This window comes from Apteryx rowi, unplaced genomic scaffold (assembly GCF_003343035.1).
Source record: "Apteryx rowi isolate R43461 unplaced genomic scaffold, aptRow1 scaffold_224, whole genome shotgun sequence".
Lineage (NCBI taxonomy): Eukaryota > Metazoa > Chordata > Aves > Apterygiformes > Apterygidae > Apteryx > Apteryx rowi.
The window spans coordinates 822,478-835,420 of NW_020448575.1; the positions used below are offsets into that span (position 1 = coordinate 822,478).

A 12,943-nucleotide genomic window follows, 5' to 3' on the forward strand; every position below is an offset into this window, starting at 1 on the left:
GTCGCCGCAGCACCACGAGCTGACCTCGCTCTTCGAGTGCCCCGTCTGCTTCGACTATGTGCTGCCGCCCATCCTGCAGTGCCAGGCCGGGCACCTGGTGTGCAACCAATGCCGGCAGAAGCTGAGCCTCTGCCCCACCTGCCGGGGCTCCCTCACCCCCAGCATCCGCAACCTGGCCATGGAGAAGGTGGCCTCGGCCGTGCTCTTCCCCTGCAAGGTAAGCGCCGGGCCGGCTGCGGCGCCGGGGGTCCTGCCCGGGGTGGGGGTCGCGGGGTCCTGCCCTGCCGCGGGGCGCCCGGAGCCCCTGGGGCCGCTGCGGCCACGGCGGCGCTGGGCGAGCGAGAGGCACCGCTGACTTTATGCCAGTGCAAGGAGGACCCGGCACCCCCACACACACACCACCTCTAAGACACGTATCCACAGCTAGAAGTACTTTTCCTCGCTCTTACTTTCCCGTCTGAGGCTTTCCTTAAACCCTCGCTCTGTCTTATACGCAGCTTCTTGTATGTTCTCTTTGCATTCTGCGTACGTTGCGGTGGTCCAGCTGGCTGCAGCCCCGTGACCTCGGCGCAGCCAGCAGCAAAGACCCGAGCGATAACGTCGCCCTCGCGGTACGGGCCAAAAAGCTTCCTCGGATCTTAGTGCTTGTCCCTTCCGTCTCCCTGCTTGTTCTGCCAGGCTTCCCTCTCCCCTGCAACAAGGGGAGCAGGTTTCCATACGTGTACGAGCAGGATGACGTTTATACCAAATCCGAAGCATATTTCCTAAAATTGGCATACACTTGAATGTAAGCAAAATATTCTTCCCACCCGTCATGGAAATGGGAACTCCCTTAGGCAGGGACCTAAAACTGGATAGTAAGTACGTAAAAGTAGAGTACAAACCCTGGATTTATTGTAGGCAGTGGTTCAAATGAAGACAGGAATTCACTAGCTCTCTTTGCAGCTGTGCACAGGGTTCAGCATGCAGCTTCAGACGTTCTCAGCTCAGTCACATCAACTTCCCCCAGAAAACACAGGGGAAAAGCACAGACATTTGGGTGTTTTGGTATGAATGCCATCTTGAAGTCCTTTTTTTTTTTTTTTTTTAAATACCAAAGGACTACATGGTCTTTTTTTGGACCAAAAACTAAATGGTCAGTTCCAACAATCTATTAACCAGCGGGGAAAGGAACAGTGTGATAATGTTTGGCTACTTGTATGATTGCACCTGATGGCACAGGCAAGGGACTGAGGAGGGGAGCACCACTACTGCAGAATTTCCCAAGTGAGGCTAGATCCCATCTTCATTGCTAGTTTGGTACAGAAATACTACAGCTCATGAGAAGACTTTAAGGAATTTTATAAGATTGATCCAACATAAACTGCCAAGTGAACCTGCTGTCACTTATAGGTGGTAATGATTTCTTGGCCTTCTATTTAAAATACTACGTCTGCTCTTCTTGAAGATACCCTAGAAGTTCCTTGTGCTGCTTCTCACTGGAAATGAAAAACAGCAGCACACGGGACTTTCCCAGAGCCACCATGGGAAGCAAACCTGTAGCTTTGCAAAGTCTTCATTTCTACTGGTCTATGTCTCCTTCCCTCACTTTATTTCTTTCCCATTGTAAAAGCAGAATGAAAAAGGAGGTACTTGCTTGACCTCCATTAGCCTGTTTCATGTTTCTGCAGATTTCTAAAGTAAAATAACATGATGGGAATGTCACCAAGCTTTAAAAACAAAACTTCTAATTATTCTTTCTGGTTGACTGAAAATCCTGCTCTAAGTCTTGTCTGAGTATTTGGCACAGTCAGTAGTTACAAAGGCTAGAACTTTTTTTTTCTTCAGATATTTTAATCTGTGCTGATATTTAGTTTTGAAAAATTGTTTGATGGAGGGAGCCCATTCTGTTCCTGTGTCTGTAGTTAGTTTTCTGCAGCCCTCCTTTGGAGGGACAGGGACTGATAAGCTGTCAGGTCAATAATTACCTTTGAATTTTTTTTTTTAAGTCTGTTCTGACTGTCTCAGCACTATTTCGAGTATTCGGATTAAATATTTAAGTCTCAGGGTTTTTTAAGTGAGTTCTCTTTAAAAGAACTAGGTGAACTGTTCTAGAGTTCATATCCTTCCTAATACACATTCATCAGGATGGCAGATACGTGCGCAGAGATAATGCTGAGTGGATCCTTTCTGTGTCTTTCTGGAGTTCCCAGATGCTTATGCTGCCATATCAAAAGCACTTTAAAACCACAGGGCTGAAGTGAGCAAGGGACAGATACAGGAATTGCTAAAACCTTCACTGATGTGGAATATGAGAGGAAACTCTTAAAACGCGCAGCCGGCTGTGACAAGGTGAGAGCAGTGGGCAGGAAGGCGAGCAGCAAACGCCCGGCTCTGACAGCCGCGTGGTGTGATTTTGAAGCGAGAACTGCAAGCAGACATGACCCGTGCGTACCCGCGAAAAGCCAGTCCGTAGCAGCAGCCTGCAGGAGCCTGGGCTCCTTCGGCGCGAATCGTCTGCGTTGATGCGCGCAGCCTTTTAAGCACTGTCCGTGGTCGGAGCAGCTACCTTGCGAGGACTGGCTCGATCACGAGGCAGAAGGGGATGGCCACAGGCATCCTTCCGCGTTGCGGATAGCACAGGGCTCTGCTCCGCCGCTCGGCTCTGGAATGGGAGTGACTCATGGCGGTGATAACAGATGGATGTAGAACTAATACATTGGTCCTTTTTTACACTGAACAGAGCAAGAAGTTCAGTGAGTCAGCTGCCCAGCTGTGACTGATTCTTAGCCTAAGGGAATAAAACATTCGGTGCATTTTTTTTTTCACTGAAATGCTGGCCTAGTTTTCATTTTCTAAAGTGTCTTGTCAGTCTGATCTGTGACAGCTGGTATTCCCTAGCTGTCCTAAAGAAATTGGTGCATCAACACTAGAACAGCTCTTCCAACCAAAATCCTTTAGCCTCTGTTTCTTGCATTGAAATACAATACTGATCCATGCAGGATGCAAATCTCTCCAGCACTGGAACTGCCAGACAAGACACCTGCTCTTCCCAACTGCTTTATGGTTAAACAAAGTGTGGGAGAAGGAAAGTCTTTCCTACAGAGTCTTTCTCTTAAAGACAAGAAGATAAGACATTCCTAACGTTTAACTGACAGACTTTAATTTATTCAGTTGGTAACAGAAAGGTTTCTTAAGCCCTTAATTGATGGGATTGGCTTGTTCATCCCTTAAGGTTTTCTTTCTCTATGGGTAGAGGAGTAAGCACCAGCAGAGAAGTATGTTTAAACATCCCTCCCCCCCTTCACTTCCCCCCGGAAAAACCCACATCTGAATAAAGATCACTACATCTTTCAGGCAAGTTTCAGTTTATATATATCAGTTGTAAACACTTCTCCAGTTGGGCACTCTCTAAATAATAATAAAGGACTAGTTCATGTAAAAATACTGTATTTCCAAAAATTCCTTCAAGTATTACTTCTGTGATTAACGTCATGCTCTTTAAAGCAAGTTTAGACCTAGGCAGCTGCCCTGTCAGCATCAACAGGGGCTTGGGAAAGGGAGGGAGGCAGAGGAGGTCGGAAGTTTGGGATGACTGAAGAAACCCCGGTGATCGGGTAGCTCAGCATCCTGGTCATGGGACTCTGAGCCTGTCTCGAGACACTGAGAGCTGTTGGTGTTTTGGCAGTTTCTGAAATAGTCTAAGACTTTAGTCTTCGCTCTGGGTACGTCAGAATCTCCCACGGAGGCATGCAGGAAACATGGACCGGGTTGGCGTTGGCGCGGAGTTTGTTTTGGTTTCTTGAAACAGGCACTTGGAAGCTAGGACAGAGCTGCAAGAGTTTGAGGGAGAGGCTTGCCGAACCAGCGGTGGTCGGTGTTCCTCACCTCGCAGCCGCGCAGGGAGATCCTTGTGCGGTCAGGAGCGGCGAGGCCGGCCACGAGCCGCAGAGCCCCCGCGGAGGGGAGGCTCCAGGAGCGGCGCGGGGGCGACAGCCGCGTCCCCGTTGCCCCGCCGGGGATGGGGCCGAGCTGCTTGCGCGGAGCAGTCGTTAGTCGCTGCAGGCAGCGCTGGCGTGGTCACGCGCGCACCTCTGGCACAGGAGGTGTACCTGCGCTCCTACGAGTTCCCTGGCCCGGGCCCCACGGACTGGTGATGCCGCGCTGGGACGCGGGGAGCTTTGCGTCCCCGACCGCGTAACGTTGCTGCTCCGCGTGCAGGAGCGCACATCCCCTGTAGGCTCTGGCTTGCAAAACCCTGATCCGCTGGAGATGTCGCTGCCCCCCCAGTTGTCAGCACGCTCAGAAGCTGTTGCTCCTCGTGGAGGCAGAGGCCTAAATAAGTCTTTGCTCCTGTTTCCCTCTCACACTCTTTCTTTTATGTGGATTTTTTTCTACTATGAGTAATTCCTGCTTTCCCTTTTCCCAAGAGCAGCAAAGTGAAGTTAGCATATGTTAATAGCTTTCACTGTTTCTTCTCAGACCCAGAAACAGCAACAAGGCTGTCAAGACTGTAATGTCTCACTTTACCGCTTATATAAGTTACAAGCACCAAATGCAGAGATAAACTGTCTCCCCAAGTCAGCAGTCAGAGTTGCATCAGAGCGCGGTGTGCTGCAGCAACACCCAGCGGTATGAGCAAGAACCACGGCCCTGTTGCACAGCTGGCACCCAGCAACTGTACCAGGGATTAGGGGTTGACCCTGTATTTTACCAGTATTTTTCACCATGCTTAGGAATCAGATGTATGCTTTTTTTTTTTTTCCCCCTAGCACTGCAAATAATATAAAGGAACAAATAAAGGCAGTGGTTTGCCTGGAAGAGTTCTCTGCGGTTTTAGAAATAACTCTATGAAGGGTACTAGAAATAAGTAGGGCTGAGACATGATAGAGATAACAGAAAATGGGGATTTGATGTTACTTGTGGCTATAGCCACTCTGAGGATCCATAAATGCTTTAAAAAAGAATTGTAATTATTGCAGTCCTGCACTTCACAGGGCTTCTGCAAATAAATCTAAAGGGAGATTTAAATCTTAAAGTCACAGTACAGTTACTGAAAATATGAAATGCTTTTTAATGCTCTAAGCAATCTGCAGAAGTTAAAAAGCACATCATAAACATACTCAAACTTCTAATTAATGAATGCCCAAAGGAATTCAGTGCTTTGCTTTCTTCTTTTAAATAAGTGCAAATAGAAATAATATAAAAGTGCTCTTTAGTCATGGAGCTGATTTAATTTGAATTTGGGTTCTTCTATGACTTCAGGTGTTTTTGTCCAATACTGGATATGAAAGAAAATAAATCTTGTGTTTTGGAAGCTTCATGAGCAGACACCAGAATCCATTTTTATAGCAATTGTGTGAGCTATATTGTGACTGTTAACTGCTAAAACTTGGAATTGTGGCCTGGCTAACAGCAATCGGGGGGTGGAGGTGGGAGGGGACATTTCTGGATTTAACTACTTAATACAAAGTTTATTGTAAAGCACGCAGAGTTGCAAATGTTTATTTTCAGCTACAAAAACTACAGCCTTCACGTACCCACCCATATCAGCCAACATCTGTGTCCTGCAGTGTTTTGCTAGCCTTTGTGGTGGGACTTGACAGAGCTGTTCATGCTTGAGCGATCTTGGCCGTGGCCATGGAAATGACATGAGAGCAGCGCTCCTGATCTGCGCTGTGTGAAACTCTAGACAGTTCCTGCTTGTGTTTCAGTTTATAGTAGAATTTACCTCCAACATAGGCAGTCAAAAACTAGCCCAGCACCAAGGAAAGAATACCCAACAGCATACGCAGCGTTTGTTTACACCCTGGTAGCAACTCTGCTGGGTATATATGGAATTGCATTTAGCAACATACAATTGAAAAACAAGTTGCCTGCATAGTACATCAGGGAATTCTCAGTGCTGTGACTAATTCAACTCAACAATAAGTTTTCCATGTAATAAGGAAAATATTCTTTTTTTCATGTATGCAGTAACTAGAAAAGCCAAGTACATAAGGCTTGATTTTTTCAGGGGATTGAAACTCCATTTTTTTCCAGCTTTCCTGAGAGTGGTGATTCTTTGCATCTTGGAAGTTAGGACAGAGATAACTCACACAGAATGAGAGTCTTCCAATGCAGCCATCTCTAACTAGTTAAATTAATATGTTTGAGTCTTCAGATGGTCCTGATCCTTTTGAAGAAAAGTGGATCCAGTAAATGCACTTTACTAACTTCCTGTAGACAGATGGTAGACGGTAGGCAGAACCATCCTGTATCCTTAGACACCACCAATTGCTACACCACCAATTCCAAGCAAAAAAATAACAGATTTCCCATGTAAGCAAACAGCTAGCCAACTGGAATTGCATATTCATGTCATTATTGTATACCAACTTACTTCTGTATGTTGACTAGATGTATATATATGGATTAATTGACTAATGCTGACTCCACAGCCTTTTCAGAGCTTTTCTTTAATAAAAAAACAAACTATGTCATGTTAAAGATTTTAAGAAAATAAACTAAACCTAAATAAGGTCACGCTTCCTGTTTCTGAGATATAGTAGATTCCAGTAAAGCATTCCTCTGCGTTCCTCCATTTTCCTTCCGATCAAAATGCATGTTTATGTTGCCTACCATTTACTCTTTACTGTGTTTTTAATTGATCAGCAATCCCTTACGTGCAGGTCTGCTTACAGTCCTCTACTTGCATATGTGTCTGGAGCCTGCACATTCCTTATGAAATGACATAACACTGATTGGCCTTTTCCTGGGTGAGCCATAACAGAAGAAATAGCTTTGCTAGCAAAGCGGAGTTTATAAATATACTCTGCCAGGCAGCTGGTTGTAGCCTAAACAGACTTTCTCCAGAGTGTGAGGTTCTGCAGAGCACAGAAGCTCGCTGTTCTCGGGGCAGAACTTCACTCTTTTTTACACCAGCTAGACTGGGTTGGCCATCTGCACCCAGACTCAAAATGAATGCTTTGAAAGGCTGGAAGGGTCTTAAAACCCAGAGCAGGGACAGACATTTTACAAAGTGCTGGAGATGAGAAAAAGCACAAAAGGGTCGAAATCTTTGCTGGGATCCCTAAACAGTGCCATTGTACATACAGGAAGGGTAGGCCTTTTCCTTACTAGAAGCATCGTTTGTATCTCAGGCTACCTATATACTACAGGGAGAGCCTGCTGGTTAGAGCCAGATAGGGATTTGGACTCTGCAGTCTATTCCCGGCTCTGCCACCGATTTCCCATGTGGCTTTGACACATTACTTTAATCCCGTGTCCCTGCCTGCCTTCATTTATGAGGTCTATAATACTGGACTGTCTCCCCTGAGCACCTTCAAGCCTAACCAACGTTTTCAAAATGCTTTAAAACACGCGGAAAGATTGTCTAGCAAAATGAAGTTCAGAGCAGCACGTGTGAAGTGACATACACGGCAAAAATGTGTAATCCTAAATTACATATATAGTGATGAGCTCTGACCCGACTTTTTCCTCTAAGGAAAGAGAATATGGTGCTAAAATAAACTATTATGAAAACATGTCTTGGAACATAGTACGATGCAAAAAAGGAATACTAGAAATGATTAGGAGGGCAATGAAGAAGCAGAAAACAGTCATGTCAGCATAGGCCTAAGTGGCACACCTGCATTTTTAATACCACGTGCAGTCCAGGTTCCCCCCTCTCAAAAAGGATATAGCAGAAGTGGAAAAGGTACAATTAGATCAAAGGTACTGTGTAACCTCTACGCAAGGAAAGACTAAATAGGCTTTTCAGTTTGAATAAGGGGTATGATAAGGATCAATGAAACCCCAAGTAGTATGAAGACAGCAAATAAGCGTTTTCTGTTCACAGCCTCTCCCACTATCTGTAGGGATCCCAAACAAACCTAGCAGTGATGGGTTCAGGATGGGTTCATGGATAAATTCATGGAAGAAAAATCCAGTGGGGGCTACTAAAGACAGAAACACAACCCTTGGAACCTGTGAGAGTGTATCAGGCAAACCACTATTTTTGCTTGCCTTGTTCTTACTCTGGTATTTCCACATCCACCACCACCACTTTCAGGGATGGGATGCTAGCCTGCACAGACTTCCCAGCTGGCCCAGCCCAGCAGCTTATATCAGAGATGCTGTTCAATGCATTGCTTGCTTCAAGTGTCAAGAGGGGTATGAAAGTGGGGAAAAAAAGAACCACGAGATTGGAAGTGTACAAATAAATAGGTCGCTGCATTACGCCACAAGGCAGCAGGCACGACAGGCCAAAGTCTGGCCTCCATGGGGCTTTTGACTTTGACTGGAGAACGCCCTTTTTTCCACCTTCGGCATGCCTGTGCAGAACTCATGCTTTTCCTGCTCACTGGCCATACTCATCTGAATAAATCGTTTATCAGGGGATTAAGCAGTGGGGCAGACACAGTAATGAAAACTTACATTAACTCTATGGCCTATAAAACGAGCTCTTTCAGAACAGAAGTACAAGCCAGAGCTTTGTCCCAGTATTTCTAGCATTGTGTTTGCAACATGGGTGACTTGCTGGAAGGGAAGAGGTATTCTGACTCCTTGCATCTTGGGCGTTTAACCCAGTGAGCCGAAACTTCTCATGCTCACGTTAGCCCAAAATGAGCATTTAAATCTGACTTTCCAAAGTTAGTTGAACTTTTTTTAAGCCTATCCAGACTTATTTTTTCAGACATTCTTTTATCAATTCAAACAGACTCTTTCACGTGGCTTGCAGTCCTCATTACCCTCAAAGCTTAACAGTGCCTGTCTGCAAAAAAAGTAGCATAGCATCTGTAAGCAGCCATGCATGCATGTTGTAACCTGTGTGACAATATTAGCAGTATATTTCTACAGATAAGGAAAAAATCCTCTATGAATGTGAAGGCTGCGTAGTGTACATCTAGATGTGATTTTCCTGCTTACTTGGAGGGTTGCCAGCTGAAATGTAGCAGAAGCCAGAGAAGAGAACCCTGACTTGCTGGTCTAAAAGTATGAGTGAACAAGACAGCTATAATCCTTAATATTAATGTCAAGAACCTGTTGAACTTTGTATTACACAGGGTTAAAAAAAATCTTTAACTTTCTCTTAAGTCTCTGTGCCAATCAATCACAGATGATATGCTTGGTCTGTTGTTTTGCTAACGAAATGAGCATAAGTAACATTAAGTTCTGCACAGATGTAAGCTGCAAATAAGCAGGTATAAATATGAGTGTGTTAAATATAGACTACTTGCAGTCACATCACTCCTTTAGCGTGGTAAAGATTATACGTTTTGTCATTTAATAAATTCAGGGTTAGCAGGCTAACTGATTTTTGGTCAGGTTGGTCTCTCAAGCTGTTTCTCCAAGATTAACTATAATGATAGAGGCCTCTGGGCCCAGCTAGTCAGCCTTAAGGGTGACTTGCAAAAGAAGATTTAAAAAATTGGTCTTTGCTCTTTTTCCTTGATGATATGTAGAGATGGTCTGAAAGATCCTTACCTACAATCTATTTTGATATTAGAATCATGTGGCTTCTCAGATCAGATGGATTTTTAGTTAGATTATGGAAGATTATGGATTTTGGTATCCCTTTAACCGCAGTGACTGAAACATTTCAAGTAGAGGGGCACAATGTCAAAAATGCAGTTGCTCCATTCTTCCACTGAAGGTGCAAGAGCTTACAGCAAATATACTAGGTCCTCCAGAAAACAAACATCCTCAAACTGCTGAGATTAAAAAAAAAAAATCTTTTGAGATTTTGGCATATGCCTCACAAAAACTCACTGGACATGCACAAACACATCCATCCTTTTGTTGCAGGTCAGCTGTAAGCATTTTCCTGATTCCTAACTAGCTACTTCTGTCTCCACCGCAATTCCTCACACCAGCCTTGACTGTATGATGAGTTGTGACCATGAATTAATTCTCCTTCTACAGAAACAAGTGCAAATACATAGAGCTGCGTGGGCAGTCAGGATCTTAGAATGGAGGTGGAGGTCAGCAAGTGTCAAGATATTTGCCATGTGCATAAGGCATCATGAGCAATGTAAGTCCCTGTGGCAACCATCACTTGACAGTGTCTAAAATAAACAAGCCGGGGAGGCATCACAGCATAGTGCATCAGCTTTTTGTCAGAAGGTGTTTTTAAACTAAAGAAACTGGTAATAAAACGAACGTGTCTGAATCAGTGCTGAAAGACTTAAGCTTTCTTATTAGCCAAACAGAGGAGAGACTCTGTGTAGCTTCCCTTCTCCTTGCAGTTTAGTACCTTGTGTAGGTCTTACTCCTGTTCATGGAAAAAGGACATGGCTTGTCTCACCATGGCAAGAGTGGGGGAACTAAGCTGTTGGGGAGAACAGGAAAGATTTTTTCCTCTACGGAGATAGTGCGCAAGAAATATCTTCATTGTGGACAACTAGACTCACTGTGAAAAAGTAAAAGCACCCCAGCAAAGTAACATTCTAAGTTGCCCAAGGACTTTAAGAGAAGTTATATGTTACTCATCTGTGCTCTAAGCTTATGCTTAGTGAAAAATCATCTTTCCTTTTGCTTCTCACAGTTGCAGAGCATTGAAACTAAATTTAAAACTGTTGGGATTCTGCATTTGAATTTAATGGAAGTGCTTTTATTCTGTGATGGTAATAAGGTACATTTATTAAAAGTATTTCACTCTAGTAGCTGTTTGTTGAAACTAGAATCCTTTGTTCTTTATAAAGAAAAGAAAATCCATACCATGACCACTTCAACTGATCTTGACTGATCAGATCTAACTACAGCTCAGCCTAACAATCCATTTCATCTAAGTGCTTGCATTAAGAAAGCAACCACAAACACAAGAACCTATTTCAAGCAAAGACTAAAATAAATAAAGCTCTGCTCTGAATTCAGAGCTAAACAGAAGTACACAGTGTAAAGTTTGCAATGAAAACAGGAGTTCTGGGCGATCACCAGTGTTTCCAGTTCATAGGTGGGAACAGCAGACTCTAATGCTGGATGTGTTTCTTGATGGCTTGTATTTGATCTTTTTCCAGTATGCCACAACAGGCTGTTCGCTGACACTCCATCACACAGAAAAGCCAGAACACGAAGACATCTGTGAGTATCGTCCCTACTCCTGCCCATGCCCTGGTGCCTCCTGCAAATGGCAGGGATCTTTGGAAGCCGTGATGTCCCACCTAATGCATGCCCACAAAAGCATTACCACCCTTCAGGGAGAAGACATAGTTTTTCTTGCCACAGACATTAACCTTCCAGGTGCTGTTGACTGGGTCATGATGCAGTCGTGCTTTGGTCACCACTTCATGCTGGTGTTGGAGAAACAAGAGAAGTACGAAGGTCACCAGCAGTTTTTTGCCATCGTGCTGCTCATTGGCACTCGTAAGCAAGCAGAGAACTTTGCATACAGACTGGAACTGAACGGCAATCGTCGCAGGCTGACCTGGGAGGCAACTCCCCGCTCCATCCATGATGGGGTAGCTGCTGCCATACTGAACAGTGACTGCCTAGTTTTTGATACGGCTATAGCACATCTTTTTGCTGACAATGGAAACCTTGGAATTAATGTGACTATTTCTACATGTTGTCCGTGATATATTTGTGTAGTTAGTGAAACCTAGGCTGTCTGGACATAGTGCTTTACATTTACTAAGAGTTTTCTTTTTGCTCTGTTTTTTTAAAATGATCTTCAACTATGTCTTCATGTACATTAAGGTTCCTAACTAGCCAACATTTTTAACTTTGGAGAGAAGATGAACAAGAGTGTCCTGTAAGTAATATGAGCAGGAAAAGGTTTTTTAAATTCTTGGGTGCCTTAGGAAGATTCCCCACACACACTTTTTTTTTTTTTTTTTTAAAAAGAGTGCTTCCATTAGACATGTGGCTTAAGAGACTAGAAGGACTGCATTCCTGTTTAGAGTGCACCCAAAAGCCCTTTCAGCAGGAAAAATGACTCTGACTTGCTCTCACTGATGAGCTTTCTTTAAAAGTTTTAGTAGGTGGGAAAGGAAAGACATCCAAGTAACTTCTCAAGTCCGAGACAGTAGCTGTGGCTCAAAGGGGAACAATAGGTACTTTAGTGTTGCTCCTCCATTTCCTGCTCCTCCATTTCCTTATTAGAAAGGGATGGGCATCGGATCATTTGCTGTGTTTTTAAAAGAAAAAAGGGCAGAGGGACTGGGGTGGAACACCACAGGTTTTACAGAGCATGGGAACTGCTAACTCCCATCCACTTTAGGAAGTTCGGTGAGCCCAACACATGGCAAAGTGCTCACAGCTGGGTGCTGGTGAAAGCAGGAGGAACAAATCTAATCTCTCTCAAACAGCTAGAGCCAATAATATAGAAGTATATTCAAGCTGTCTACATGCAGCTTCCCTTGGAGACATACTTGATTACTGATTATTGTAAAAGACTAATTAGAATAATATAGCAAGAGCTTTATGGCCAGTGTCATGTCATTTGCTATTTAAGTTTTGTTGCCATATTTACTTTTATTTTGTAATAAATATTTTGCAAAAACTACACTGCATCATGTGCTATACTAATGAGCGAGTGAGTGAGTGAGTGAGTGTGTTAGCTGTTACTTTTAGGTCACTTTGCATTCCCTGCCTCCCTGAATCTGTTGGGCTTTTCCTGTGCCACGTATCAAGACGCCAGCCACAAGACTAGTTCACCAAGGTGAGAGGCAGGATGAGCCCCAGCCTCTGAGGGAGTACTAGCCCCCAGCTCTCTGCCCAGCCCTGCTGCTGGAGACAACTGCTTTTGCAGCATGAATAGCACGATCAAGCAGGTATTTGATTCCCACGTCCAACAGTAACGCCCTGACTCATGTAAACTGAAATCACTCCCTGTCAGGGAAGCTAAATCTGCCTGTAACTGAGAGCTAGCTTTTCTCCCTCTGCTACCAGAAGCCTTCTGTCTGAATCACTCAAGGAAAATAGTAGTTCTGCATATGACTTTGCTGAATATTAAGATGTTTGCCATTTGGAAGAGGTAATG

General features: G+C 44.2%; 1 protein-coding gene across 1 annotated transcript; it reads left to right on the top strand.

Annotated features, from left to right (window-relative positions):
• Window positions 1-4: 4 nt before the first annotated feature.
• On the top strand, window positions 5-12,466 carry SIAH2 (siah E3 ubiquitin protein ligase 2; the record flags this gene model as incomplete). Its single annotated transcript, XM_026065170.1, has 2 exons — window positions 5-217; window positions 10,980-12,466. Coding segments are annotated over 2 exons (771 nt in total), but the record flags the coding sequence as incomplete, so codon positions are not given.
• Between the last annotated feature and the right edge of the window lie 477 nt (window positions 12,467-12,943).